The sequence below is a fragment of the Rhineura floridana genome, chromosome 14 (assembly GCF_030035675.1).
Source record: "Rhineura floridana isolate rRhiFlo1 chromosome 14, rRhiFlo1.hap2, whole genome shotgun sequence".
NCBI lineage: Eukaryota > Metazoa > Chordata > Lepidosauria > Squamata > Rhineuridae > Rhineura > Rhineura floridana.
Window position 1 is genome coordinate 15,187,307 of NC_084493.1, and position 26,414 is coordinate 15,213,720.

General features: G+C 45.1%; 1 protein-coding gene across 9 annotated transcripts in view; it reads right to left on the minus strand.

The window, feature by feature from the left end:
• Window positions 1–20,879, minus strand: part of LOC133369860 (inactive cell surface hyaluronidase CEMIP2-like) — a 106,123-nt gene extending 85,244 nt beyond the window's left edge. For 5 of the 9 annotated variants that reach the window (XR_009759007.1, XM_061595561.1, XM_061595558.1 and 2 more), the window contains exons 1-4: window positions 20,524–20,879; window positions 20,039–20,295; window positions 15,527–15,802; window positions 11,187–11,684 (exon numbers count right to left, since the gene is read on the minus strand). Coding sequence is in view for 8 of the 9 variants with exons in the window: in XM_061595561.1 (XP_061451545.1) it covers window positions 11,187–11,684; window positions 15,527–15,802; window positions 20,039–20,066 (802 nt within the window). In the remaining variant the exon portion in view is untranslated. Of the gene's footprint in view, window positions 1–11,186; window positions 11,685–13,389; window positions 13,551–15,526; window positions 15,803–20,038; window positions 20,315–20,523 lie in introns of those variants that run through there. The other 4 variants (XM_061595559.1, XM_061595562.1, XM_061595563.1 and 1 more) reach the window with 4 other exon arrangements.
• Window positions 20,880–26,414: the final 5,535 nt, after the last annotated feature.

Consider the following 26,414-nt stretch of genomic DNA (forward strand, 5'->3'; position numbering starts at 1 on the left):
TACGCTTGCCTACCTAAGAAACAGCCAGTCTTAAGGAGCTGCCTACAGGGTTGGCCCGGAGATCCGTAAGGTTTCTCTGAGTCTGACCTGACCTACCTCACAGGGTTGTTGTGAGGATCAAATGAGAGAGCGGGAGAACCATGGAACCTGCTGCCTTGAGATTTTTGGAGAAAAGGCAGGATATCAAAAGGTAATAAATATCAAGATTTGTTTTCCTTACTTCAAAGCAGCAAACTTGGGGTTATTAGCTGGGGGGGCGATATAGGAAGCTGCCTTATGCTGAGTCAGACCATCTAACTCAGTATTGTCCACACTGACTGGGAGCAGTTCTCCAGGGATTCAGGCAGGGGACATTCCCCGCCCTACCTGGAGATGTCGGGGATTGAACTTGACACCCTCTGCTCTACCCACTGAGCTATGGCCCTTCCCCACAAACTGTGTCTTTTCCTCCCCTTAGCACAGCTAATAGCAAGGGGGCTAACTTTATTTATATCCCACCTTTCCTCCAAGGGCCTCACGGTGGCGTACAAAGATGGTATACAAGGTGGTGTTCAAGGTGGTATACAAACATGGTTCTCCTCCCTTCATTTTATCCTCACAACAATCCTGTGAAGTAGGTCAGGTTGAGAAAGAGTGACTGGCCCAAGATCGCCTGGTGAGGTTCAGGACCAAGGAGGGATGTGAACCCTGGTCTCTCAGGTCCCAGTCCAACACTCTCACCAGGACACCACACTTTGAACTCTTCCCACTGCTGTCTCCCTGATCAACTTAGCAGTTGTCCCTGTGCCTCCACATCTATGCACGCACGCACACACACCAAAGTGTACTGAGGCTTTGCAGTAACAAAAACACCACTGGGAGATCAGATCCGTGGCACTGGGGGAAGTTAAAACCATGGCTGTGCCCCAACTCTGCCACTTGATCCTAGGGAAAATGGTTCAAAGGGATTCCTGAGCAATGGGGGAGAGGGGTTGCCTGGGACGGTGTGTGGTGCTAAAGCCAGGCCTAGGCTTAATCCCAAAGGAGGGGGCATAGGATTGCAGCCCTAAGTTCATTTTGCAAAGCCAGAGAAAGAGATGAAAGAGAACATTTGAGTCAGGATGCCAGTGGCAAAGACGAGAGAGGAATAGGTCAAAGCAGCCCCTTTCCATAAAAGTATAATGCACGGATGAGGAGAAGGGCAATGGCTCATTGGCAGAGCCCTTGCTTTGCATGCAGAAGGTCCCATGTTGGGCTGGGAGAGACCCCTGCCTGAAACCCTAAAGAGCTGCTGCCAGTCAGTGCAGATGGACCAATGGTCTGATGGGTACAAGGCAGCTTCCAGGGTTTCCACGGGGCTCTGCTACTCTTTTCAATGAGACAGGATGTACCGTCTCTTCCAGAAGTACTATCCAGCTGTACTAACCTGAGATACAGACAGAGAGAGAAAATGCATCATCTTCTGGCAATGGAAGGGTTGCAATGCAGCAAGACATCCATGATGAGAATTTGTACAGAGAAACATTTTGTTCTTTCTTCCACAATTAAATTACTCGGGATGGGTACAAATGACAGACATTGGGAAACTGGCTTGGAAGAGGCATTTATAGACTTGCTGTTTTCACTCCACCATGATGCGTACATACCCTTGTTTCTCCTGTTACCACCCTGGTTTTGCACAATTCTGCAGCTGTAGGCCTCAATCCTGAACATATTTACCTAGGAGTAAGCCCTATTGAACACTGTGGGTCTTTCTTCTGAGTAGGCACATACAGGATGGCACTGTCAAACTTCTAGGAGGAGAGGGGAGAGGAAGACATCCAAATCGGCAGAAAGAAAAAAGGGGGGGGGACCCCAGGATGACGAAAGACCAACGCGGGTGAATGATGATCAATAATCTTGTTTATTGAGAACGTTATAAAATATATGCCCAACGCGTTTCGGTCAGATGAATTCCAGCCTTCATCAGGGGCTATAATACCCAAATATAAAACCTAATTACTCAACTTTAAACATGAAATTACCACTTACAGCATTCTGTTTCATCATGTTAAGAAATTTTTAAAACATCTTTATACTCACGTACCACAAATAAGATATCTTAGTTATTCAGAGTTTCGTACAAAATCAATCCGGAACAGTGTCTCAATATCATCAAATAAATCTGGTAAAAACAGAATGGTGAAACAGAATGCTGTAAGTAGTAATTTCATGTTTAAAGTTGAGTAATTAGGTTTTATATTTTTGTATTATAGCCCCTGATGAAGGCTGGAATTCATCCAACAAACACGTTGGGCATATTTTTATAACGTTCTCAATAAACAAGATTATTGATCATCATTCACCCACGCTGGTCTTTCGTCATCCTGGGGTCCCTCCCTTTTTTTTCTTACTATCAGACTTCTAGCAAGGTAGTCATCTTTGAATTATATTTAATTTTTGACAGACCAATGTATTACCATAGTTTGAGGGCTATTTCCCCCCGTTAAATTGTTCTTGGTCTTCAAAGATTAATAAGGGCTTTTCAGGTCCAAGTTACAACTAGACCAATATTCTGTTTCCATCACTGGCCAGCTAGATCCCTCTGGGAAGACCACAATCAGGGCACAAAAGCAGAATCCTACTCACGTTGCTTGTCCTCAGTATCTTGTACTCAGAGATACAGTGCTTCTGATTATGGATGTTTCATTAAACTATCCTGGCTAACAGCTGTTGATCTACCTAGGCTCCATGAATTTCCCTAAACCCATGCTATCTATTGTTTTACTGTTTTCAGAATGCTTTTAAACTCTTTTTTAAATTATTGATGTTTGCCAGCCTAGGCTCCTTCCAAAGGAGGGAAAGGATATAAATTGAATGAATTAATATCTAGTGTTCCTCACCACCAGCATAAAGGCTAAGAGATATACACTGCAACCCTATACATCAGGAATGGGCAGATTATGGCCCTTTAGTTGAGCTCATTAGTGGCCTCAGGCAAGCTACTCTCAGGCTTCCACCTGCAATGTAAGAACAGCACCACTGACATACCTTACAGGGCTGTTGCAAAGATCACAACATTATGCCTGCAGGAAGGTCCTGAGCTCAGTGGCAGAGCATCTGCTTTGCACCTTCCTAGTGTTTTTGCCTAGCTGGAACATCTCATTGAACCTCTTGCTTACCTGGATAGAGGACAGAAAGGGCAGTGGAAATGTGTATCAAAACAAGTCTATTAGACAAAGCTGACATTTACATACATTGCTTCACCAACCTTGGGCCTTTAAAAGATTTGACACCCAAAGGAAAAATCAACTGATGTTCAGTTTCATCATCCAACATTGTGGAATGATATCTGTCAGTTTTCTCCTGAATTGGAGAAGACACGCAACCTGGTTTACCTAGTCATTAATCTAAATTCTTTCACAGTCACTGTGGGAGGAAAAAGGTTCCCCACCCTTGGAATGATATGTATTTGTTTCTCCCAAACTGACCACTGGGCAGAACAGCTAATATTGTATCGAAGGAAGTCCTGGGACTACTGACAAAGAGGAAACCTGTTGAAATGAATGGACCCCAAGTTAGTCATGTCCATTAACTTCAATTGGTCTACGCTGAGGATGGATGCAACCTCCTAACCTGTTTTCTTGACCAAACCCAATCTAGGTTTACTTTACCTAGTCATTCATCTGAATTCTTTCACAATCGTCCAACATTGTGCAATTACGTCTACTGGTCTTCTCCCAAACTGACCACTGCGGTGGACACCCAACCTGGCTTCTTGGCAAAACCCGATCGATATCTACTTAATCATTCATCTGAATTCTTCTATAATCATTTTTTTTATCTTGAGTTTAGTAGTCATTTTAAGATTTGAGAAATGTCCTTCCCACAATCTGGGGTACAATCACTAATGTCCTTGAAATTGTAATATTTTTGCAACACACTCAACAAATCTTGTTTACTTGTATGTAACTCCCACAAATTTCAATAGGGCTTACTCCCAAGTAAGTGCACAGAGGATTGCAGCCTCAGGCCACTTTTGTTTTATTAATATGAATGTCTTATGACTTTGCTTTGATAGACAGTTGGTTTTATAATCCTTAGTCTACCATCTGAATAAACAAAGTTTCTGAATTCTTCATGTCTTTGGAAAAATAACATAAACAGCCTCCACCCCCCACTCCCCACTATCTAATGTGGAAAAGCTTGACTACATGATTTTGCTGACTATATAAACCAACTATATATGTAAAATTGAGCACTATATAATGTTAGTGCTCAAATTGCAGGGTTGAAGAGAAACCCCCCAGCCCCCTGACATTTTGACACCAACCTTCTTAGCTATGGTTTTAAAAGATGGTGGAGGATGTTTTGGCTGAAAAGTGGGGGAATGAATCAATGGGTTGGTCTTAGGATAGGGGCCTCCTTCCTTTTTGCCCATACTTAGAGATGGGCAGATTTGTCTGTTCTGGTTTCTCTGAGTTTCCTATTTTTCCATTCTTAAATCTGGTTCTCTACATTTCCACTTCAGTTTGCAGTTTTAGAAAAAGTGTTCATGAAAATTTGTTAGCAGTTTCATGCAAATTTCTCCAAATATACACATTTTTGCCGAACAAAGTCCCTAATATTATGTGGTTTTGTATATTATTTTCACTGATACACATTTATATGCACACTTTACCTTGGTAGATGCAATTATGAACACATGACAACTTGCATTGAAAAATTTGGAGAAATGCAACTTTGAAAGAATGGCTATGTTTCAGTCTTCATATTTGCGTCAGAAAGTGCAAAGGAAATGCCAGTACATCTCTCTTGGATAAATCAGGTGCATTCCTCCAGATGCTGGAGAGGATGCACATCAGCTGGCACTTACTGCTGTATGTGGTGGGAGTGCACCTGAGTATAAATATTCTGGAATTCAATATTCAATGAAATTTAACTAATAACTTCCCAACATATAGACAGAACTCCACAACTGGCAGTATTAGATTTCTTTGTAGGAATGAATAAAGATATAATAAAGAAAATGTTGATAGGTCATTTATTGATGGCTGCCAGAATCACCATAGCGACACATCTGAAAACACTGCAAGGAGGCACAGTGAATTATTGATATCAAGATATATGGTATTGGCTTTTATGGAAAGCTAACGGCTAAACTGAGAGTATCCCGAGGCATTATTAAGAGGGACAACTTTTTTGAAACCTTTATATAACTTATGTATACCAGAGGAAGCATGGTAGGAATCCTCCACCACATTGTGATCGGATTTGGAATGCATAATAGTTTTGTATTGAATTTATATGTTGATCTTTGAAGTATTTTTTATCAGCTTTAGTAAATGTCCAATATGAATAATTGGGTGTTAGACCAAATTAAACCAGAACTATCACTAGAAGCTAAACTGATGAAACTGAGGTTATCATACTTTGGACACATCATGAGAAGACAGGATTCACTAGAAAAGACAATAATTCTGGGAAAACAGAAGGGAGTAGAAAAAGAGGAAGGTCAAACAAGAGATGGATTGATTCCATAAAGGAAGTCACAGACCTGAACTTACAAGATCTGAACAGGGTGGTTTATAAGAGATGCTATTGGAAGTCGCTGATTCATAGGGTCGCCACGAGTCGTAATCGACTTGAAGGCATATAACCGCTACCTTGTATTTATTGTGTTCAATGATAAGTGGCGAGGGAGATCATTCTTGGGTTGTTATATATTTTTCCTTATGTCGTGCTGTACTTGCATGTGGGGACTTGGCTGATGTATATTTTTGTTTTAAAAAGTTAATGAAAATTAAATAAATAAAGAAGTGCAAAGTTTGTTAGTTCACATTTAAATAAAACTAAATCAAATTTCTCCCTCATCCCTGGTGATGGTGTCTCTTAATGAGAATAGCCACCAACTGCATCGTTTTACAGAAAACGGAAGCTCTGGGTTGCTTCCCACGACGCTAATCAAACTGCCTTCTTGAAAGATCTGGAAGAATAAAAATCATGCAGGAACAGAGAGGAGCGGACCTTTCTTTTTCTTCCCCCCCCCCCACCGGTCCACTCCCTGCTGACTGGCCTCCTGTTTCCTCCCTTTTGCCCAGATGGAGGAAGGAAGAACTAGTCACTTTTCACCGATGAATGAGATTCACATGCATCAAGCCAGTAACCACCCAAACTGGGCATTTCTCAGAACCCTCTCTCTGTCTGTCTGTGTGTTTTCCATAAAGAGTTCCTCTTTAAGATGTGCAATCCAACAGTATCCCAGTAAAAACTCCACTGAGTTCATTTGAACTTGATCTCAAGTAGGGCTGGGGGAGAAATTCAATTCAGTTTGCATTTAAAGGCAAATTTACCAAATCTGCCTTTTCCAAAACAATATGCAAACCAAAACACAGCTATCTCCTTTGAAGTTCACACTTCTTCAAATGTTGCTGTGCAGTTCTGCAGCCTAAGACTGTGTACAAAAATGCATATCCTATGGTACAATGTGCACAGAAATGCCTCGTTTGGAGTGAAAATTACACACCAAAATGCATTATATTAGGGAGAACTGCTTTGCAAAAATGGGTACATTAAGCAAAATTGGCATATAAAACATGCATAGTAGGAGAAATGCACATACAAAAATGGATGAATTTTCATGAGGACTTTTAAAATAATAATAATAATCACAAACTGATGTAAAAATGTGGAGAACTGAATTTAAAATTGGGGAAAAGGAGAAACCAAAGCTGATATTTGCCCATCCATACTCTCAGGTAAATGTGCTTAATACAGATACAGCCTTCCTGCACTTTCTGCCCTAACCATGCCTCTATTCCACAAGTCAGCACATGTTATTGGGAGTCATAGCAAGTGGAACCTACAACAAAACATTGCATTCTTCCGTCTTAATGGCCCCATTTTGACTCCACCTCTATTGGCACTCGTCACCTGTGATTACTATTAGAGGGAGAGATGGTTACATATGGAACCTCCAGGTTCAGAGGCCAGAGGCCACTGAGTACCACAACAGTGGAGGAGAGCTGTTGCCTTCATGCTCTGCTCGTGGGCTTCTCAGAAGCATCTGGCTAGCCACAGAAGGAAACAGGACACTTCTCCTGATCCAGCACGGGTCTTTCTATGATTAGACAAATTCAGGGAGGAGAACTCTTTCAGCAGCTATTGGCTATGACAGCTAAATTGAACCTCCATGTACAGAGGTAGTACATCCCTGAACACCATTGTGGGAAATAGGATGCTGGTCTGACTGCGTACGGTCCTTACGTCCTTAGATCTGGCACACAGGAATGTAAGAGGAGATTACTAAATTCCTTTTTTCAGCCTGAGGGCCACATTCCGTTCTGGGTAACCTCCTGGGTACCACATGCAAGTGGTAGGCAGGACCAAAGGCAAAAGAGGGTGGAGCAACAAATGTAAATTTTACTTTTGCACAGTAAGCCACTTTCTACACACACTCTGTCCTTCACCCAGACAAGCAAGAGGCTTTATCAGAGTTCAAAGACGCACTCCAGCCGGGTAAAAACACTGAGGGTGAAAATCAGGGATAATGAGGGGTGGGGTCTTGTTGAGGGGGCGTGGCCTATAAGTTCCAAGGCTCAGATAGAGAGGACGGAAACCAAACATAGGGAAGCAGATTAGAGTTGCACGATGGGCCCTCTTGCAGGTTTCTCACGAGCATCTGGTTGGCTACTGTGAGAACAGAATGCTGGATTAGATGGACCACTGGCCTGATCCAGCAAGGTTTTTCCAATATTCTTACGTCTTCTGGCATAGCAACTGTTAGGCCAATATTGAGCCAAATATCAGAGCAGCGTCTTTGCAATCTGGCCAATAGATTGCACTTAATAAATTTCACAATGGCTCAGTCATAGTTCGGGAACTTAGGAAGCTTCCTTATATCAGGTGAATTTAACTGTCATGACTTCCCACCCATCCTCCACCATGCTAGGAATTGCAATTTGGGGGAGGGGGTGCTGAGAGTTAGGAAGCTGCTTCATACCAGGTTAAAGTGTTCATCTGGCCCAGCATTGTCTAACCTGACTGACAGTCGTTCTCCACGTTCTCAGGCCAAGGCTCTTCCCATCTCCTGCAACCTGATCCTTTCAACTGGAGGTGCCAGGGACTGAACCCGAGACCTTGCATATGCAAAGCATGTCCTCTGAAACTGAGCTGTAGTCCCACACTTAACACTGGAAGTTGACAAGATGGATTTATCATCTAGTGACAGAATACTATCTTGCAATGGCAGCTGGTGCTTCAGCACCTCGGACAGCTCCTTCAAAGTTTGGACTACAACATGGAGTGGATTCCACTGCCCCACTGACATGGAGCCACCAGCCACTACTGCTATCTTGGCTTCAACTTAGTTTAAATGTACCAAAAATGGCAATTCTCTTTCATTTGATGTTGCACAGCTGCCTGCAATCAGCCAGGAAATCTATTTTGGCATGAAATTGTTTTACTCTGCTTCTTGCAGATTCTTTCTTATGCTGCATTATACTCTTATTGTTAATCATTTTATTTTTAATTTAATTTTAATTTGTCTTATTCCTTGTTGTAATCCCCTTTTGAGAATTCTGTTAGAGGGCAACCGATACATATTGTTCATGTAATGAGCCAGTGTGGTGTAGTGGTTAGAGTGCTGGGCTAGGACCTGGGAGACCAGAGTTCAACTCCCCACTTGGCCATGAAGCTCACTGGGTCACAGTCCTCAACCTAACCTGCCTCACAGGGGTGTTGTGAGGATAAAATGGGGGAGAGGGAGAACTATGTATGCCACCTGGAGGACCTTGGAGGAAAGATGGGATATAAACATAACAATAAATATAAATACATTTGGAGAAAGGGGAAGAGAAAAGAGAGAGAAAGTGAGAGGAGAAGGAATCAGATTTAAAAAAGAAACAAGCATGGTTATCAGTTTTGCAGGTAAGGATTAAAGCTGGGCCCTGGTGATCATGCCTGAAAAGACTGACAATCTTATGCAAATACTTAGGATGCTGCAATCTCACTTTCACCAATAGAGGTCTCCTTCACACATCAATCATGTTGCCTTTCCTGTTGATCTCACAGAAAATGTTTGCCCGGGTCATCATACTGTGTATGTATTCCACTTAAACCAAGTTCATAATATGCCGGCGCAAAGGCCCTTGCTATAGATACCAATTTAGATGGAAATGGCTTATAGTAAAATAAGGAAGTAAATAAATAAATGTCAACAACAGAATTCCCCTCCATTTCCAATGTTCAGGTCTAGAGTGCAGTTGCTTAAGTAGACAAAAGGGCACCATGAACACACAAGAGGAAGGTTGCAGCAGGAACCCCAAGGTTTGCAGAAGCTGCAGCGAAAAGATCCTAAGGGGGGGACCCCCCAAACAAAACAGTGTGGGCTGAGTGTGATCTATGGCCATGGAATGCTGACTGACCATAGAGGAAGGAGATGGAATGGAGTATCCTGAAAGAAGATATAACTATAACCCTGGACAGGAGCACATTACTCTGCAACATTTTGTTGCAACTCCCACTTGTAAGTATTACCAACATTTAAAGACAGAAACTGGAGAGAGAAAGAACTGTGAGAGTTCACAGCTTATTGACCAGCACCAGTATTTCTACATTTACATTTCATCCCCTCCCATGGAATAGCACATACAGTGGAAAGGAAACCAATGTCAGCATCTAGGAAATTCATTTTCCAAACCACTTTGTAGCCACATCTTAGCAGAACAGCAGCTTCTCATCTTATGTAGCTACCCCTGGTGATGTGGCTTTAAGAACAGCTTGATTGCCAAACATTTCCAGACAATCCTATTTATCCCCAAGCTCTGAAAAGCTTCACATACTGATTTGAACAACTCAAACTCCTGCTAAAGGCAGAGGAGCAGGACCAGCAGCCCCACCAGTTGGCAACCCTATGAGAACACCCCGAGTTCAAGTTCCTCCCACCTTCAGGGCAGGGGTGGGCAACACTTTTGTTGTTGTTGTTGAGGACTGCAGTCTCTTGGGGACAACCTGCCAAAGGGACTTTTGGCAGTGGGTGAGCCAGAGCTGGTAATGAACAGAGCCAGGGACAAATGCGTCTTGGACTAGTTAATCCAGAATAAAAACTACTCTACTTCAATTTTCACTATAGGCGGCTCAGATTAGAATTCCCAATCCTGTGCAGGTTTACTCAAAAGCAAGCCCCACTAGGTTTGATGGGGTTACTCTCAAGTAAGTATACAGCAGATTTTTATTTATTATTATTATTACTATTATTTAGAAAATAGACCAATACAACCACTGTTCTTGAAAGCAAGTGAAAGCAATTCCTTTCTGATTTTAATGTGCTACACATGCATTTATATGCATGCAAGATATGCATCACACATAGAAGTGCTTGCAGAACCTTTAACCTGCAACATAGTATTGACACATAAATGCTTATGTACACAGGATCTGCTCACTCACGCAATCTGCCCACTGGGACAGAAGAAGCTGCCTTCTACTGGGCCAAAGTATTTTTCCATATATCCCAATACTAGCAACAGCTCCTGAAGGTCTTAGGCTGTGGACCTTCCCATCACCTGATTTTAACCAGAGAGGCTGAGGCAGCAAAGCCCCTAGGGCTAGACTAGGGGACACAGGTATGGAGCCCCACAGTGCCCAATGGACCCACAAATGCCTCAGTGGTGCCACAGCCAAGGGGTCTTCATTTTTCTTAAAAGGAGAAATGCTGTACTTGCTTGCAGCAGCAGAGCTCTCTATGTGCTATCATGTGGTCATGTGGGTGACCTAGGAAGCGCTGCTGACCTAGAAGCCTGCATCAAAGCCCTGCGCTGCTGTGAGCAAGCGCAGCACTTTGGCTTAACAATTTAACAAATAGACCCCTCAGCTACCTTGTAAAGCAGGCTTGGAGAGCCTCTAGCAGAGGAGACTGGTGGCTCCGATGTTAATGGGGCAGTTAATCAGCTCCAGGTTTTACTCCAAACTCAAAGCACCTTGGGCATGTGGCACTTGGCCTGACTCCATGTGGCCTTCAGAAAGAGTGACAAGGTGCAAAGAAAAAGTTATGCATTGCTGCAAACTCTGCCCAATTCTGACTCTGGCCCCACCCATTGTGGGTTCTGGCTCCACCCACCACCAGCTGTGGGCTCTGTTCGATTTTTCCAGGAGTCAACACCCCTTCACTGAACAGTGGCCTTCCCCTTTACTACAGAGAAACAGACATAATCTCCTTGCACACCTACCATTGTGTTTCACTTCAGTCTTAGCCAGAGGTTTCCTTGTTGCCAGCATCCGTTTCCTTAACAACGAGGGCATCTTGGATTGATTCATTTCGACCACCACGCCCATGTTTCTCAGTAGCTGACAGACCCAGTGTAAGGACAAAGGTTTTATTTTGGAATGCAGGCGCTTTTGGGGATGAAGACGGAGTTGGGGCGGGTCGTCCGGATGGTCACAGGTTTGGCGTTCAACAAGATCAGCCGCCAAGCTAGGTCCAAAAGCTTTCGCCAATACATGTCGGGAAAACTTCAAGAGCAGATCACATGTCCCAGGCTCACCTTCCATCTTTGCTGTCAAGTTCTGATTAGTTAACAACTGCTTTTGCTCCTCAAGACTCAGTGGGCTGTTACTTCCGAGCAGGTCCATGAGTTTATGAGATTCAGGGGCCCCAGGGAGAATCCTCTGAAATAGTTCCTTACAGTCTGTATCCCATAAAGAACTGTTCAGATGCGGGCTGTTTTCTGAAACAATCATAAATGTGGTAAGAACTCCACTCATGACACTTCTTTGCCCCTAAAAACATTTATTTTCCTGACAGATTGTCACAAAGTGATTCATTGGACTACATACATCTGTGTAAAATGCACCCTGTTGACATACACACCCCTTTTTTTCCTTTGAACCAGATAGATGATCTGGGACCAGAGTAACTTTTGGAAGTGTCTTATCCTATACCTATGTGCCTGTTCTTTAAGTTCAGCTCAGAAAGGCTTGTCTTCCATCCCCTCATAAAGTAAGAGCCCTACTAGATTAAGCTAAAGGCCCATCTAGTCCACCATTCTGTTCTCACAGTGGCCAGCCTATGGAAAGCCCACAAGCATGGCATGAGTGCAGTAGCCCTCTCCCCACTTGGGTTCTCCAGGAACTGGTATTCGGAGGCATCCTGCCTCTGACAGTGGAGGTAGAACAGGTGTGTGGGACCTCTGGTCCTCCGGATGTTGCTGAACTTCAACTCCCATCACACCTGGCCATTGGCAATGCTTGCTAGAGCTGATGGGCATTGTAGTTCAGCAATTTCTGGAGGACCAAAGGTTCTCCACAACTGAGAGAAGAATATAGCCTTTCTGGCGAGCAGCCATTGACAGTAAGAGTGCCCAAGGCAGAGCCTCTTTGCAGTGGTGGTGTGGCAGGTTTTGAATAGTCTCCCCCAAGATAGGCCTACTAGGCAACAGCACCATTTAGAACAGGGATGGGAAATAAGTGGCCCTCCAGATCAGTGGTGGCTGGTGGTTCCACGTTGGTGGGGCAGTGGAATCTGCTCTGAGTTTTAGTCTGAACTTTCACAGAGCTGTCCAAGGTGCTGAAAGATCTCACCAGACTCCAACTCCCATCGGCCCCAGCCAGCATGGCCAATGGTCAGGGATTGGAGAAGTTGTAGCCCAGTAACATCTGGAGAGCCACAGGTTCCCCACCCCTGAAGTAGAGCTTTCAGTGTCACCTGAAGATTTAGAAGCAGTGTGGTGTAGTGGTTAGAAAGTAGACCTTGGGCAGGAGAAATCCAGGCTCAAGTCCCTGCTCGCAATATGACTCTGAGCCAGCCGTCATCTCCTAAGCTTTCTCCATATCACAGGGCAGCTGTGAATCTAAGAGGGGGAGGGGGAGCCACGTACACCAGGGGTGGACAGAAGGCAGACTGGGATGTACCCGATGGTTCCGGCAGACTTGCAACTTGGGCTTGTGACTCCTAATTGTTTAGCAATAGCAACAATAAAAGTCTTTCTAAGGCTACTGATATGTAGTAATTGAGATGTCGATTTGGACGTGGGTACATATTGGTAGGGGAGATTTAACCCTTCCCTCTCTCACCATAATCTCGACATAAAAACATCAAAAGAGCCTGCTGGATCAGGCCAAAGATTCATCTAGTCCAGCATCCTGTTCTCACAATGGCCAACCAGATGCCCATTATTGGAAGCCCACAAGCAGGATTTGAGCACAAGACCCCTCTCCTCTCCTGTGGCTCCCAGCAAGTGGTGTTCAGAAGCATGCTGCCTCCCACCATGGAACAACAACAAAATGCCCCCTTGCACTGCAGGCAGGATTGAGGCAGCCAGTCCGGGGCCCTCCAGATATTGTCGGACTGTGGCTCCCATCATCCCTAACCCCTGACCATGCTGGCTGGGATCTGGAAGGCCAGCAAGACCTGGAGGCCACTACATCGGCTACCTGTGACTTAGGGATTCCTATTGGCACCGAAAAAGAGAGCTCGTAGTGGCATCAATGGGACCTTTCCCCCCTCCTAAGCGCACTGGTTGTGGATGATCTTCACTGAGCTTGCAGTGCAGGATGGGAGGGTTAAACTTCCCTTCCTTGTGTGCTGGCTGCTGTACTGATAAACAAAATTGGGAGTTGGGGCACAGCTGTAATTCAAGAAAGAAAAAACAATGTGATTTCAAGTGATGCAAGCAGACATGTGTAAACAGGCCCCCAATCTATGCCTCATCAGTAAAGACAGGAAGGCCTGGAAAAAAACCGGATAATTTTCAGGAAAAAAACACCCATTTTTTCTGTTTTTTCCCCATTCCCCCTTTTTTTCACTTGGGAGGGAGAAACAGGAAAATTTGGGGGAGGGAATGTGCCCCCCCCAATTTGTCCAGGTTTTTCCTGGCCTTCACATCTTTACTCCTGGGGATCAATATGCAGTTGGTTCTACCCCTGAGTCATTTTGCACCTGGATCACTGATGGACCTGGGGATTCTAGTAATAAAGGAAAGGAGATACAGCAGTTATTTAGTCTGTCCTTGCCTGATATATAACACCTGAGTTTCTTGGTTGGGATTTAAAAAATGAAATGGAAAAAAAACACCACCATTTCCACTGTCTAGGGGCTTTTTAAATGTTGCGCTGCTGGCTTGTGCTATGCTGGTCTTTTAAAAAAAATGTTTTATATCGTTTAGGGGGGGTTGTATACTGCCTTGGGCATTTTTAAATGGAATAGTTGGTTAGTTAAACATTATGAATAAATACACGTACTATACGTAATCCTGGACACAGCATTTTTTCCTAGCTAGTTTACAAATTCATTTTTGGGGTGGGAAGTGTTTAAAGAAAGGGTTTAAGAAAAAACTGCCTGACGGCGACAGACCACTGGTCTATTTAGCCTACATTGTTTACACCAGGGACGGAGAACCTGTGTAGAGGTGTGAATGCCCTGGGGGGGGGGGGAGAGGTTTTCCCAGTTTTCCCCAATTTTTCAGAAAAAACCCCCCTGAATAGATTAGGGGGGGAAAAACATTTTTCCTGATTTTCCCCCAGTTTTTTTTCCCCACGCCTTCACATCTCTAAACCTGTAGCCCTCCAGATGTTGTTGGACTTCAATTCCCATCAGCCCCAGCCAGCATGGCCAATGGTTACGCGTGATGGGAGTTGGAGTCCAGCATCTGGAGGGCCACAGGTTCCCCACAGAGTGGCAGTGGCTCTGCAGGTTTTTGAGATGGGAGTCTTTCCCAACCCTACCAGGAGATGCCAGGGACTGAACCTTGGACTTTCTGCCTGCAAAGCAGGTGTTCTGCCACAGGACTGCAGGCCCTAACCGAAATCAGGATCTAACTCTGCCTGAGAACCGGAAGAGCTGCTAACAGTCAGAACAGAGAAATAACTGGACGAGATGAATATGCAGCCTTGACCTGGAACAAGGCAGCTTACGATATGCCTCTTTTTGTTATGTGACCCTTCACTGTGTCTTTTTCTTGCAAGGGGAGAAGGGGTATTGGCAGTCAGCAGAAGACCACTGACAAAGGTGAGAAAGAAACATGAAGGTTTATTCATTGCTAGCATGTACATCCATCTCTCCGAGTAGCAGGTCATAGAGACACATCCTCACAAGACGGAGAGAGGAGAAGGTGTGGTCCACGAAGAAGCAGGAGGAGATGCTCAACCAAACAAAGTGGTAAGTGAGAGGAACACAAGCATTACTCTTCCTGTCTAGCACCCCTCATCGGTTCACGTCACTGACAAGCGTTGTTGTCGTATTCTGACACCCCTTCTCAACCATGCTTGGTCAAGTCCACAAAGTTTGTCTCCTTCCAACAAAAGGAAAGCGTCAGCCACAAAGGGAAGTCACCTCTGTTGCTCCACCCAGTTCTGCCTCTGGCTACACCCACAAATGGCATGTGCCCCCCCCAATATTGCCCATGAGGGAATATGGCCCTCGGGCTGAAAAAGGTTCCCCCTCCCTAGTGTAGGAAAACACCCACGATCACAAAAATAGGAGATGCTCGCTCGGGTTCTGCTGGCCATTTATGGGTGAAGCAGATTTATTTTATCAGGGCAATGGATTGAAATTGTGGTTGAAATTTCTTACGTAAGCACCTGGCCGGCGAGCAGGCAGACAGGAGGAGGAGAAAGCTGGTCAGTGCCAGAAGACCAGAAACAGGCACATGGTGGTCAGCTTGGACCTTCAGGTGAGGCAGAGTTGTTTGGCAAGGCAGTTTCTCTGATCTTCTTTCTTGCCAGAGGGAGGGTGACTTTGAAAGACCAAAAGGCAAGAAACTGGCCCGGCGAAGGGCTGTTGCTGCTGAAGGCAGCGGCTTCTTGGAGGGACGGAATAGAGAAAAAGCAGCCGGAGGCCAGGGAAATCCTGCAAGAAATGTAAAAAAGACAGCTTTCCACAGCGGCATTCCCACACTGTCTTCCTCAGCAGTAGAGCGTTTGTTTTGCATGCAGGTCTCAGGTTCCATCTCTGGCATCTGGAGGTAGGACTGTGAATGTCCCAACTGAAACCTTGCAGAGCTGCTGCCCTATTGCCAGTGTAGATAATATGGAGCTAGACAGGATGTTCCTATCAAATGTATCTCCATGTGCAAATGCAGGGGGAGGAGGGCAAACCTCCAGATTCATATGATAGTCATTAGAACTCATTTTCTGCATTGAAAATGCAAAACAAGTACCAACACACACACACCCAATGCCCAGTGCAATCCTCACTGCAGGTCTGCAATTAGGCACACTGGTTTTCTCTTTTAATAGGAGCAAGCCAAAGTGGAAGTAGACATCCTTAAAAGAAACACAGGCTTCCCAACTCTGCTCTCCTCAGGAAGCAAATGTGGGGTTGGAGAGGGGCGTTTGGAGGAAAGATGTGCGGGTACTGAATTGATCACCTGCCAGATTCTCTCCTTGCAAATCTTCACCCCACCCAACACACACCTATTTCCAATGTTTTTCTGTTAGGCCACATTCACGCCTTACATTTAAAGCACACGGCTTCCCCCGAAGTACCCTGGGAGCTATAGTTTACCCCTTAGAGAGCTACAATTCTCTGCACTCTTAACAAACGAGAGTCCCCAGGATTCTTTTTTTGGGGGGAGGGGAAGGCATGCAAGTTAAATGTGCTTTAAATGCAGATGTGATGACCCCTGAAGTACGCTTCTTCAAATCCCTCCTCCAAATCCATTCTGAGAAGCCATTGGAAACAATCTCTGACTCTTTTCTCTTTCTATGGAAACCACATCAAACGCGTATGCTTTCCCCACTTACCCTCACCCCTACTGCCCCTCATGTCAAATTTTAAACTGTAAGCTTTTTGGGCAGGGACCTGACTTCTTCCATGTTCTTACTACACAATGAAATGATTTTGGCAGGAGAGAAAAGGGCCCGAAGAGTCGCCTCAGAACCTCTCAGAATTGTTATCTTGTCACAGTTAGGAACACAGGCCCCGTATAGCAAAAAAGTTTGTTGGACAAGGACTTGGGAGACCCTGAGTTCATAGAATCACAGAATAGTAGAGTTGGAAGGGGCCTACAAGGCCATCAAGCCCAACCCCCTGCTCGATGCAGGAATCCAACTCAAAGCATACCCAACAGCTGCCTCTTGAAGGAGAGCCCTTATTCAGCCACAAAGGTCACTAGGTAGCCTTGGACAGATTAACCGTAGCCAGCTTCAGCACCAGAATCCCCAGGGCGCTGCCGAGATCCCAGCACCCAGCCATGGCCTGCTGCTGATGCCAGTCTTTGCCCCCTTGTGCCACAAGAGTGGTTCTGCGAACCACACAGCCCTTTAATTATTTACAATGTTCTGGAGTGGCCCTACACTGAGGGCATTGGTTTGTCTCCAACCAAGTTTTACTCAAGAGTAGACCCACCTAAACGAATGGATTTGGGTTAGTCATGTCTATTAATGTCAGTGGATCTCCTCTGAGTAAAACTCAGCTGGATACAACCCATTATCATTGCAATGGGTTACTTACAGACAGCTCCTTGAAAATTCAGACTAAAACCTGGAGCGGATTCCGTGGCCACGGAGCTATCAGCCGCCACTGCTTACAGGTGCCCAGTTCAGATTTACGCCTATCCTTTGGAAACACCCAGTCAGGGAGCCATTTGGAGAGGGGCCACAAATGTAGGAGGCCCTACCAGTGGACACTTTGCTGGGGACCCCCTCAAACGTGGAGCCAGCCCTGCACGTCAGAGGGAACATAGGAAGCTGCTGTATAGCAAGTCAGACCACACGCCCACCTAGCTCAGGAATGTCACGGCTGGCATTCCCAGCCCTACCTGGAGATGCCAGGGATTAAATTTGGTAGATGCTCTACCACTGAGCTACGGCCTGACCCCAAGGGTTGTTGAATTGCAATGCAATGCAATTGGACTTTGGACTTAATAGCCTTGGAGAAGGCTATCCAGGCTTGAAACGCAAGGATTTTAAGAACACAGGGACCCAAGGAGAGCCCTGTTGGGTCAGGCTAGTGGCCCACTTAGCTCAGGATTGTCTACCCCAGTTGGCATTCCCAGCCCTACCTGGAGATGCCGGGGATTGGATGTGGGACCTGCTGCATGCAAAGCAGATGCTCTACCCCTGAGCTACGGCCTGACCCCAAGGGTTGTTGCAATGCAATGCAATTGGACTTTGGACTTAATAGCCTTGGAGAAGGCTAGCGAGGCTTGAGACGTGAAGATTTTAAGAACACGGGGACCCAAGAAGAGCCCTGCCAGGTCAGGCCAGTGGCCCACTCAGACCAGCATCCCGTTCTCACAGTTGCCAACCAGATGCCTATTATGGGGAGCCCGCAAGTGCATCGGGGTTCTCCCTACTGCCCAGCAACTGGCACTGAGAGGCATATTGTCTCTGACAGCAAAGGCAGAACATAGCCATGGCGGCTAGTAGCCATTGATAGCATTTTTATCAGGGTGGGGAACTGTATTCCCTTCTGGGCAACCTTCTGAGGGCCGCATGCCAGTGGTGGGTGGGGCTAGACATAAAAGTGGGTGGAGCAATGAATGCAAATTTTGCCTCTGTACAGTAGGTTAGTTTCTACGCACGCACACTCTCTGTCCTCCATCCAGACAAGCGAGAGGCACTATCGGAGGCCAGTGACACGTTCCAGCAAAGCAAAAGCACTTGCGGCATGAAGCAGGGCCAGTGAGGGGTGTGGCCTGGAGATAGAGGATGTGGCCTGGAGATAGAGAGTGTGGCCTGTGGAAAGTTCCAAGGGCCAAACAGAGGCCTGGAGGGCCATGTTTGCGCCCTGGGCCTGAGGTTCCCCACCGCTGCTCTATATTTTACTTAACTTTTAAAATGTGGTAAGCCCAGCTTGGGACCCTCCGGCTCATTCTGCTGCGTAGGGCCCCAGCTTTCTGCTCCAAAGCAGTGGCGGTTTGTGGCTCCATGTCAGTGAGGCAGTGGAATCCGCTCTAGGTTTGAGTCTGAAAAAGGAGCTGTCCTAGGTGCTTCAGCACCTTGAAAGTGCAGACTAAAACCTGGAGCGGATTCTACTGCTCCCCTGACATGGAGCCACCAGCCGCCACTGCCCCAAAGTCCTGTCCTGATGGCGCCGGAGGAATGGCTTCAGGATACCTTTGAGAGACATCCCTATGGATGGGAAGCTTCTGCAGAGTCCCTCTGCACAGGAAGGCCAGCTGGTTAGAAAGTGGCCGTCTCAAAGGTGACAGTGCAGCTAAACTGGCTTGCCAGTTGCAAGGCCTGGATAATCTAGGGATCCAGATTCAACAGTCTAGGAAGGAGAGGCATATCTGAACCAACCTGGCCCTCAGCCTTGGGTCTGCCTTTGCAATATTTGGGAAGAGCGGAACGGAGAGAGGAGAGCCAGAAGTCAGCCCAGCCGTTCCTTGTTGCTACTTGCTGGCGCTTCCCTTGGAAGCCTAATTCTTTACAGGGCCCGAAAAGGGTTGGGGGCTTCCTAGTTTAAAAGAGCGCACTGGCCTTGGAAGATCTTCGGGGCATCTTTCTCTCTCCTTCCTCTCACACCCACCCGACCTTTTCCAACCAATTAACTAATTTCACAGCGACCTCTGCCCTCCCCCAAATCAGAAGCATTCTGCAAGGTGCTGGGCGCGTCAGAAGGGGCCCAGGTCGATTGGCCGAGGCGAGTGGGAATGCGCACGGCTCCGATCCAATGCACAATTACTCGGAAGAAAGTCCCACTGAGGCCAAAGTCCTAGCAAGCGCGTCGAGGTTTGCAGCCTTGCGACTCGACCCCCCCCCCCGGCACAGTTATACTTGGAAGGCACGTCCCACGGGCTAACTCAAATCTGGCTTGCTCCCCAGTAAGCCAGCCGCCCAGCCCGATCCACGTTACTCGGAAGTCTACCCCACGGAGGCCAACAGGCCGGGGCCAGCTTTCTCCTGATCATGCGCAAAGTGATAGGCTTTTGCAAGGATCTCTTCCCCGGAGAGGGGGCGGCGCGCCCCTCTTCCGCTCAGCCCCCTCCAACAATTTGCGCCCGGGATGACGGCGAGGGAGTCCCTGGGCGTAACTGAAGGACCCCGGAGGCGGAGCCTAATCTTCGCGGCTTTCCTGCCCCCCTCCCCACGTGGAGCTGGGGTCACAGGCCTGCCCTCTCCTCTCCCACCTTCTCACCTGGAGGATCCGCTCGTCTGCGCAGCATCTCGCAAGGGGCGTCGACGGCAGCGCCTTCCCGCCGGGCTGGCTTCTCTCTCCGCAGCAGTGCCGCGTGCGCTTCAGCCAACTCCGCAGAAACGCTGCGCGCAGGCGGAAGAAGTCGACCAGCGGTTTAGGTACCGACGCTTCGATGCTTATATTTGGAGGTTTACACGCTCGAATCGAGGCTGTCCAGAAGGACGAGGAGGCGTGAGGCCGCCTCCCTCCTCGCGTAGCTGCGAAGACAAGAACGAGCTTCGCGCCGCATCTCAAATAAGACCGGGGACTTTATTTGGTTCCCGCCCCCCGTTTCTAGCCCGCCTTTAGACTCAGGGAGCCCTCGAGGCGGCCAAACCCTTAAAAAAATAAATATAAATATTACTCATCGTAATAAACACACGCCGGACATGCACCTCGGGGGTGTTTTTTTCCAAATTTACTCTGCGGCTTTACTTTGGACTCACCTGGCTTGCGTTATTTATTTTCTTTCTCTCCCTTGCAAAGGTTTCAGGAAGAACCAGCTGGTGGTGATAGGAAATGCCAAGCCGCGTGCCCTGCATTCTGCCCAGCGTCCAAAACGAAAATAATCTTTGGCCAAAGTCAAAAGAAACTAGGGCTGCAATCCTGTTCTTGCTAATCTGGGAGTAGGAGTGTAGTCGTCCGAGGTCTCTGGGGGTTTTAGACCCCTTACTTTTTTAGGAACAAGGTCTCAGCAGGGTCTCTGTTTCTCCAGCATCCTACAAGGAAATCAGCCAAAAGTGGAGTGTGTTGTCCACCAAGAAGAGTTTTTTTAACATGCTTCCTTGGCCTTTCCTGCTGATTGGAGCCAATCAGTGAAAGGAGGTGTGTCAGCCACTGAGAAGACTCTTTTCAGTAGCTAACACTCCCCCCTTTCACGCTGATTGGCTCCTAGGGATGTCTGCTTGTTGTGGGAGAAAACATTAACAAGGATCTCATTCTCAACTCAGTAGCCAAAAAGTGTGTGTGGCTGTGACTGTCATGAAGGGACCCTGCACTTCTGAATTTGCCACTACACTGCTGACAAGATATCCATTATCAGTTGTTTCCTTATTGTGAATGGCTACTGTTAATTACATCATTAACACCAACTCTGTTTTGCCTTGCATTTCCTTCTAGCCCCACTGTTTTTACCACCACCCCATGGGTGTATCTTTTGTTGTTGTTATGTGCCTTCAAGTAGATTACAATTTATGGTGACCCTATGACCTCCAACAGAATCTGTCATGAACCACCCTGTTCAGATCTCGTAAGTTCAGGTCTGTGGCTTCCTTTATGGAATCAATCCATCTCTTCTTTGGCCTTCCTCTTTTTCTACTCCCTTCTCTTTTTCCCAGCATTATTGTCTTTTCTAGTCAATCATGTCTTCTCATGTGTCCAAAGTATGATAACCTTAGTTTCATCATTTTAGCTTCTAGTGATAGTTCTGGTTTAATTTGTTCTAACACCCAATTATTTGTCTTTTTCGCAGTCCATGGTATGCGCAAAGCTCTCCTCCAACACCACATTTCAAATGAGTCGATTTTTCTCTTATCCGCTTTTTTCACTGTCCAACTTTCACATCCATACATAGAGATCGGGAATACCATGGTCTGAATGATCCTGACTTTAGCGTTCAGTGATGCATCTTTGCATTTGAGGACCTTTTCTAGTCTCTCATAGCTGCCTTCCCTAGTCCTAGCCTTCTTCTGATTTCTTGACTGTTGTCTCCATTTTGATTAATGACTGTGCCAAGGTATTGGTAATCCTTGACAAGTTCAATGTCCTCGTTTTCAACTTTAAAGTTACATAAATCTTCTGTTGTCATTACTTTAATCTTCTTGACATTCAGCTGTAGTCCTGCTTTTGTGCTTTCCTCTATCTCTCATCAGCATTTGTTTCAAATCATTACTGGTTTCTGCTACGAGTATGGTATTGTCTGCATATTTATTTGTTTGTTTATTGATTGGATTTCTTATTCGCCCATGTGGCTGGCTAACCAGTCACTCTGGGCGATGTACAAAATAAGCAAAATAGCACAAAATGACACATCAATACAATACCATTAAAATCTAAAAGCAATGATGTTAAAATCTAGCCCACCCCAAAGGCCTGCCTGAAGAGCCAGGTCTTAATATCTTAAATTATTGATATTTCTCCCTCCAGTTTTCACACCTCCTTCATCTTGGTCCAATCCCCATTTCCATATGACACGCATCTTACACCCTCATAATCTAATGGAGGAGGAATTTTAAAACATTTAAATGTTTACCCAGGCATTTGTTGGCTGAAAAATACTGTTCCCAGCAATGTTGAAATTATTAGCTGTGAGGGTATTTTGGTAAAATAAGATTATATGTTTTGTTACTAGAGTGCTGCCAAAGCTTCCTGTGTCTATTATGGAGATTGTTCTGTTCTCTTTTCATGGTTTATTCTTGCAATGGTCTTTGGACTAAGCAATAAACAAATAAACTTTTCATGGTTTAATGTATTTATATTTCACATGTGTTGTAAGATGCTTGGAGACCTTCAGGTAACAAGCAACAAACAAGTATAAAATAATTATTATTTTACAATTATTTCATAATTGTAATTATTTTACAATTATTTTATAAATTATAAAATTAATCTAAAATTATTTTAGATGTTTTTAATGTTTATAAAAGTTTTAAATGTTTTAATGTTGGTTGTTTACCACTTTATTTGCCTCCTTTATTATTTTTGTTGTTGCCTCTGCTACTAGACATGTCTGAATACCAGTTGCTGAAAACCACAAGAGGGGAGATTGCTCTTGCACTCAGGTCCTGCTTGTGGGCTTCCCACGGGCATCTGGTTGGCCAATGTGAGAGCAGGATGTTGGACTAGATGGGCCACTGGCCTGATCCAACAGGGCTCTTCTGATGTTCTTTAGAAGGGTGAGACAGAAATTTAAATAATAAAATGATGAAGGGACTGTAGTTCACAAAAGCTTACCCGATAATAAATTTGTTAGCCTTTAAGGTGCCACAAGCCACTCTCAAGAAGAAACAAATCTGTTGTAATGAATGGGTCAATTCCTCCCATGATGTAAGAATTTATTGCATCCAAATTTACTAATTTTATATCATGCTAAAAAAAACTAGCAAAAAGTTGAAAATTATATAAAAATTGATGGGTGGGGGTCAAACCTTGCTTTAGACAGTATTTTATGGCATTTACCATGGTTGTAGAAAGAGTTCAAATTCAAACTCGGAACATAAAGATTTACAGAGCAAGTAATTTTTGCCAATTCCATCCACCCTCTCTGCCCCAAACTGATATAAATTCAGCAAGGATGAAAAAAACTGAAGCTGCTGCAGTATAACACCTCCATAGTTTTTTTTTTCTATAAGAGATCTCACTACAGTGCACTGGAAAAAAAAACCCCTAGATATTATGAAATATGAGGAGGTAAGCATTTCAGCAGAGTAAGCAGCACTACTGCAACGATGGTGAACACATACTGCGTGCATAGATTGTGCATGAATGAGACTAAAGGGGAAGTGGACACAAGACATTGCATGTAACCCCACCAACCCCCATCTGCTCATTTCTGCAGGTATTCACTTATTAATGAAGCTACTGTAGCTGGTCAATTACTGTTGTTATTGTTATTATTTATATTCCACCCTTCCTCCCAGGAGGAGTCCAGGGTGGCAAACAAAAACACTATAAAACATCATAAAAACAGACATTAAAATATATTAAAACAAAACATCTTTAGAAACATTAAAACATCCTTTAAAAGCTTTTTTTTTTTAAAGGTTGTTTTTAATAGTTTGAGACTGTTCTGTTCTTTCCTCTAATTTGAAACAGAGGGCACATAATCTAGTTACAGAATGAGAGAACACATTACAGAATGTTCTTGGGTGTGAAGAACCTCTTGACCATGGAGAGCTGCCTCCATGCGTGTCTTCCTATACTCTGATCTTCCTTGGTGCCTTCTCTGGATCTGCCTGCCATCTAGGATAGGGCAAGAGGTTACTGGGAGAAGTTTTCAGTGCCAGCTTTGAAATGTACTCCCCAGAAAGGCTCACCTGGCACCCACTCCAATATCTTTCTCCAAGCTTCTTAACTTTTCCTGTTTTGTTCAACTTGGATTATTTTTTAATCCTCTATTGATTTGTTGCTTTTAGCTTATTTTAATGTATTAGTTACTATATTTCCAGAAGGTTACTAGCATTAGCCTGTTGCAAACACAACAAAGTCTTGTGGTACCTTAAAGACTAACAAATTTATTATGGCATACATTTTCCAGGATTACACAAAAGCTTATGCCATAAGTCACTGTGGTGTGGTGGTTAGAGTGTCAGACTAGGACCTGGGAGACCAGGGTTCAAATCCTTGCTTGGCTATAAAGCCTGCTGGGTGATCTTGGACCAGCCCCTGCCTCTCAGCCTAACCTACCTCACAGGGTTGTGAGGATAACACTGGGAGGGGAAGAACCATATTTGTACACCCCTTTGAGCTCCTTGGTAAAAAGGTAAGATATAAATGTAACAATATTTGGTGGCCTATTTAAAGTGACACAAGACTTTGTAGTTATTTAATGTCTATTGAAAGTCCCCCAGAAAACTTGAAGGGTGGAGTATAAATCCAAATTAAATAAAATAGCTGGATATCACGTTTAGATTGGATATTCTAGAGACTGACTTGCTGACTAGATGCTGTGGATTAAGAGTTTTCATCTTGTGCATTCCAGGCATTGGAAGGAAGCGCCACTATAATGTTAATTACTTTGCCCCTGCTGTTCCATGAAATCAGTCTAAGGGGATATCGTACACAGTATTGCACTACTGATATGAGTTAATTGCATTTCTGTCACAACAGGACTATGATGGCCACAGAAACACAAGTACCAAGCTGTGATTTCCAGTAAGTAAATAGTTACCTCTGAGCTGATCAAGTATCACTCCTATGCAGTTGAATTACACAAGTTAAAAGGCAGGCTTCTGCTTTAGCATACTGTCACATTTATAGGTTACTCTTTAGCATGAGGCTGGTGTATATCAGACTCTCATAAATAGCCCTCTGTGGTGTATTAGTAAGAACAGTTTGCAGTCTGTGTTCTGAGGAAACCCAGGGCCCAATCAGCAAGGAATTCCTCAATGACAAGTTCAGAATTGATCCCAAAAAGATAGTTTGCAAGCCCACTGCTGATCTTTCCCAACAATTGTGGACATGCAGGTCCTGGCCAGTGCGCAACTAACTGTGCATCCTAGAACATGTCCCCAAATGCAATCTGCTGGAAAATCCTAAATAGCCCTCAGTTCCCTAAAGTTTGAATATAACAGCAACCTAGTGAGCTTTGTAGAAGAAGATGCCATATCATTTTAGTCAGATCATTTGGCAGCTAGTCTGAGGCCAGAGGGGGAGGGGTTTCAACATGAAAATCATGTACTCTGTCAATGAACCCTCACTAACAAGGACTGAAGCCTTGTATGCAGGACCATGGCCAGTGTTGTGCAGAGGTTGGAGTGTCAGATGAACCTGGGAGACCAGGATTCAAATCCACGCTTGACCATGAAGCCCACTGGGTGACCTTAGCCAGTCACTGCCTCCGAGCCTAACCTACCTCACAGGGTTCTTGTGAGGATAAAATCAGGGGGGGGACCATATTTGTATGCAACCTTGAGCTCTTTGGAGAAAAGGTAGAATATAAATGTAGCAACAGGTTGCAGGACTACATGGGCCACTGGTCTGATACAGCAGGCTCTTATGTTCTCTGGATTCAAGCCCAACACTGTGGCCATTACACTATACTGGATGTTTATTTATTTATTAAATTTATTAGTTGCCCATCTGGCTGGCAATCCAGCCACTCTGGGCGACGTACAAAATTGAAACATATAGTTACATTAAATTAAAATCTCAACCAATCATAATAAAACCTAACCCACCCCAAAAGCCTGTTTGAAGAGCCAGGTCTTCAAGGCCCGGCGAAAGCTCATCATAGAGGGGCATGACAGAGATCATCTGGGAGGGAATTCCACAGAGTGGGGGCCACAATTGAAAAAGTCCTCTCCCTAGGCCTCACCAGTCTAGCTGTTTTAACTGGTAGGATGGAGAGATGGTCTTTCGAGGCTGATCTAGTTGAGCGGCATCGCTGATGATGCTGGAGGCGCTCCTTCAGATAGACTGGGCCGAAACCATGCAGGGTTTTAAAGGTCAAAACCAACACCTTCCCAAACTGTGGTCCATGGATTGGCAGTGGTCTATGAGCTTCCTTCAGGGTCTGTGGATTTGTGGTTGAAGATGGGAGACAGCAAATCCATTGCATGAAACATTCATAATATTTTTAATTGTATTTTATTGCTTCTCTTACTTCATATACTGTATT